This window comes from Pelodiscus sinensis, chromosome 1 (assembly GCF_052426305.1).
Source record: "Pelodiscus sinensis isolate ZL-2025 chromosome 1, ASM5242630v1, whole genome shotgun sequence".
Lineage (NCBI taxonomy): Eukaryota > Metazoa > Chordata > Testudines > Trionychidae > Pelodiscus > Pelodiscus sinensis.
The window spans coordinates 110,983,242-110,987,500 of NC_143052.1; the positions used below are offsets into that span (position 1 = coordinate 110,983,242).

The 4,259-nt window shown below is 48.3% G+C and overlaps 1 protein-coding gene across 2 annotated transcripts in view; it reads right to left on the reverse strand.

Moving 5' to 3' along the window:
• Positions 1 to 329: 329 nt before the first annotated feature.
• Positions 330 to 4,259, reverse strand: part of LOC149525619 (uncharacterized) — a 5,795-nt gene continuing 1,865 nt past the window's right edge. The window contains exons 2-4 of one of the 2 annotated variants that reach the window (XM_089776178.1): positions 3,158 to 3,302; positions 2,564 to 2,643; positions 330 to 1,082 (exon numbers count right to left, since the gene is read on the reverse strand). In XM_089776178.1, the coding sequence (XP_089632304.1) occupies positions 2,612 to 2,643; positions 3,158 to 3,302 (177 nt within the window). In that variant the 3' untranslated portion in view covers positions 330 to 1,082; positions 2,564 to 2,611. The remainder of the gene's footprint in view (positions 1,083 to 2,563; positions 2,644 to 3,157; positions 3,303 to 4,259) is intronic. The other variant, XR_016348683.1, reaches the window with a different exon arrangement.

Consider the following 4,259-nt stretch of genomic DNA (forward strand, 5'->3'; position numbering starts at 1 on the left):
GAATCAGCTGAATAGGAAGCCTGACTAAGGGACAATTAATCTGGAATCTTTCAGATTTTGAAAGTCCACCCTGAGGCCACATGAGTGCAGTTTCTAACAGTGCTCTTTCTGCAGCCTATAGCTGGAGTGGTGAGTACTCAGCATCTCTGACAATCAGGCCCCAGGTAGGGTACTTAATGTCTTTGGCTTGTTTCAAACATTTTGGCCTTAATTTAATGTCTTTGGCTTGTTTCAAACATTTTGGCCTTTATTTTTTTTTATAAAGTCCATGGAGGGTCTCAAATGCAAAAGCCATAGTGATGAAAAATGCAATTTAAAAAAAATCTCTGATTATGAGATTTACATTTTGAGTTCACAAATAGAAATTGTTTGCAAAATTGGAGCATAAGTCATAATCTGTGACATTTCCTGATTTTTTCTTGAAAATAGAACTGACCTTTCCCCACCCAGAAAACATTTAACATTTAAAGCATTAATAGGATGACGATCAATTTTAACATGATTTGAGATAAAACTTTGTTACAAAAAGTGAAATTATGAGCCATGGTAAGTCTGGAATGAAAAATATCAATCTCATTAATATTTATGAAAAGATGTTTTTTATTTTTGCCAGCCATTAATTATCTTTAATGATATTGTGATTGATTTAAAAAGAAAGGGGGGGGCAAGAAAGATGCCACAAGACATTCCACATAAAATTAGAACAATTTTTAGGGGCTCATTTTGCTTTAGAAGTATTTCCCGGACCAGTGACAATGCTTGTGAATGGTTCTCAACTCAGGACCAAAAAGACATTTGGGAAAGATTGTGTGATAGCATCTCCTCGTGACCTCTAGCTACAATTCAAGTCTCTTCCTCTCTCACCAAGCCACTTTAAAACATGTAATTAGTAAAGTCACCTGCTAGCTTTCATAATAGACATTCTCTTCTTCTGGCCATATCTGACAGTCTCTCTTCCAGAGAGGTGCTTTTCAGAGTTTGACCTTCCATTGCTTATATTAGTGCAGTGACTCTGTCTGAAAAGGATGAAGATACAAATCACGTTCTGTACTGAAGAATCATGAAGCACCAACTTGGATTTCCTTTGTGAAAGAAACCAAGATTAGAGATCAAATCAGTATATTTCTTGCAAGCAGCCTGCATTAACTTCATAGTAAGGTATGTGTCAAGGTATGTGTCAGGGTGCAAGCCCCCACCATGCCTCAGTGCCCCCTGACTGTCCTCATCTAGCCCCTCTCAGGGCAAGTTACAGTCTGTACGGGTTGCTCATCATTGGCATTTGTCTCAACAGCTCTGCTTACCTCATGGCCGGCCCGCCCGCAAACCTGGGGCTTTATCTCCAGCCCCTAGCCAGGGGGAGTCTTGGCTGACCCTCTTCCAGCCTTTGCTGGCTATCCCCAGCTTGTCTCCCTCCAAAGAGCTCTGGCTTCCTCTGCAGTCAGTCCTCCACTGGCTCCCCTCTAAGCAAACTGTGCTTCTCCATTTATAGCTACCAGCTGGGCTCTCCCTAGCCCAAACAGCCTCAGCTGGCCTCTGTTCCTAGCCCTGGCTCAGGGCTTGAGTTCTGGTCTAAAAGGGCCAGTGCAGGGAAGGCGCCCTGTCACACACCTTCCCCTTTTGATCGAGCTTCCCCTCTTCGGCCGGCCCCCAGCCGGGCCTCTAGGCCTTCCCTCAGGATATGGTTTCCCCTCCCAGCCTTAGCTACCGCCCGGTTTGCCCTGGCTGCCTCAGAGCATGCGCCGCAACGTCGGCAGGTTGGTAGGCGTGCTCCCCAGAGGGTCACCCCGCCGATGTTAGTGTGGGGCGGCAATGCCCCATCACTCACCCCCCTTTCCAGGACTCCATCCCCTTGCACCAGCTCATTAGTAACTATGGACCTAGAAAAAAGTCTGCGTTGTTATGGGCTCTCCCCCGGCCTGTGGCAGACCTCAACCTTATAAAGCTGTAAGGCCAAATACCACCTCATGATCTGAGGATTGGTCTCCTTCATTGTCTGGATCCATCGCAATGGTGCATGGTCTGTTATCAATGTGAAGGCTCCTCCTAGCAGATAATAGCGTAGCGCCTCTATTGCCCACTTAGAGGCCCTGGCAGTTCTCTATTGTGGCATACTGTTGTTCCCACAGTAGTAATTTCCTGCTTAAATACAGGATGGGGTGTTCTTCCCCTTCCTGCTCCTACGAAAGGACGGCTCCTAGACCTCTGTCTGACGCGTCGGTCTGCACTACAAATGGTTTTGTGAAGTTGGGTTGATGGAGAACTGGTGTCTGCGTCAGTCGGTGCTTTAACGCTCTGAATGATTTTTCGCACTGCGGGGTCCACTGGACCCTTTGGGGTCTTGTATTTTGGGTCAGATCCGTCAAGGGTGCTGCAATCGTGGCGAAATTGGGTATGAATCACCGATAGTAACCGGCTAGGCCTAAGAACTGGCAGACTTGCCTTTTTGTGGTGGGAGCTTTATATTGTTGCAGGACTTCCACCTCGTCCACCTGGGGTTTTAGCCTTCCCCGTCCCACCCGGTAGCCTAAATAGGACACCTCCATTTGTCCAAAATGGCACTTACTTGGGTTAGCCATGAGCTTGGCCTCGTCCAGCGCCCCGAGGACCGCCTTCAAATGTTGCAGATGTTCCGGCCAGGTTTCACTATAAATGACAATGTCATCAATATATGCAGCAGCATACTCACGATGTTCCTGTAGTACCTTGTCCATCAGCTTCTGGAACGTCGCCGCCCCATTCAATCCAAAAGGCATTGTGATGAATTGGAACAGGCCAAATGGTGTGGCAAACGCGGTCTTGCCCTCAGAGGCTGGTGTCAGGGGGACCTACCAATACCCTTTGGTGAGGTCGAGCGTAGATATGTAGTGGGCCTTACCCAACCGTTCGTTTACTTGGGGCATAGGATATGCATCAAATTGCGAAATTGCGTTGATCTTCCGAAAGTCTATGCAAAACCGTATCGTGCCGTCGGGCTTAGGCACCAAAACAATGGGGCTACGCCACTCGCTTTTAGATTCTCTGATCACCCCCATTTGCAGCATCTGTTGCAGATCCTCCTGAACTGGCCCCCATATTTTCTGTGGGAGGGGTCGTATGTGATCACGGATCTTTTTACCTGGGGTTGTCGAGATATGGTGACTCATAAGGGAGGTCTTACCCGGTTGCGTGGTTAGGACCTGTTCGAAATCCTGAAGGAGGAAGCTCATCTCTCTTCGCTGTTCCTCCGTCAACTCTGCCCCGATGTGCGTTGTCCCTTCTGCCTTCAAGTCGCCTCCCCAGGGTCCCAGCTCCGGTTCTGGTGGCTGTAAGGTGATAAGCATACCCTCTCGGGCGTTCCACTTCTTTAGTAAGTTGACATGATAAATTTGTTTGTCTTTCCATTTTCTTGCTGGTAACAGCAAGAGTACCCTGTCGCCTGGTTGAAACATTCTGGATTTGGCCCCTCGATTGTAATATTGGGCCTGCTTATTTTGGGCCTGGAGAAGGTTCTCTCTAGCCAGTTCGCCTACGGTCCGGAGTCGCTGTTGTAAGTCCAAAACATATGGTACCATACCCTTCACCCTTGAGTCTGGTTCCTCCCATGTCTCCCGCACTAAGTCCAATATCCCCTGGGGTTGTCTGCCATAAAGCAATTCAAATGGGGCAAATCCCGTTGATGCCTGGGGCACCTCCCGCACTGCAAATAATAAGGCCGGTAGTAATCGGTCCCAGTCCTTTGGGTCTAGCTCAACAAAACGCCGCAACATGCCTTTTAATGTCTTATTGAAGTGTTCAACAAGTCCATCTGTTTGCGGGTGGTAAACTGAGGTACGTAATGTCTTAATGTTTAAGAGGCGGCAAAGTTCTGCCATCAATTTGGAAGTCACATTGGTCCCTTGGTCAGTTAGTATCTCCCTCGGGATTCCCACCCGGGAGAATACTTGCACCAACTCGTGTGCCAGCATTGACGCTGTCGTATTCTTAAGTGGGACGGCCTTGGGGTATCGGGTAGCATAGTCGATTATGACCTATACTGGTGTCCTCTTCGGGACCTTTTTAGGGGTCCCACTAGATCTAAAGCCACCCGATCGAATGGCACCCCTACCACGGGGAGAGGAACTAAGGGGGCTTTTGGTACCCCTCCCTGACCCATCCTCTGGCACTCTGGGCAGGACTCACAGAAGTCTCTGACCTCCTTATAAACCCCTGGCCAAAAGAATCTTTGCGTTATGCATTGTAGGGTCTTCTCCTGCCCCAAATGTCCTGCCCAGGGGTTAGCA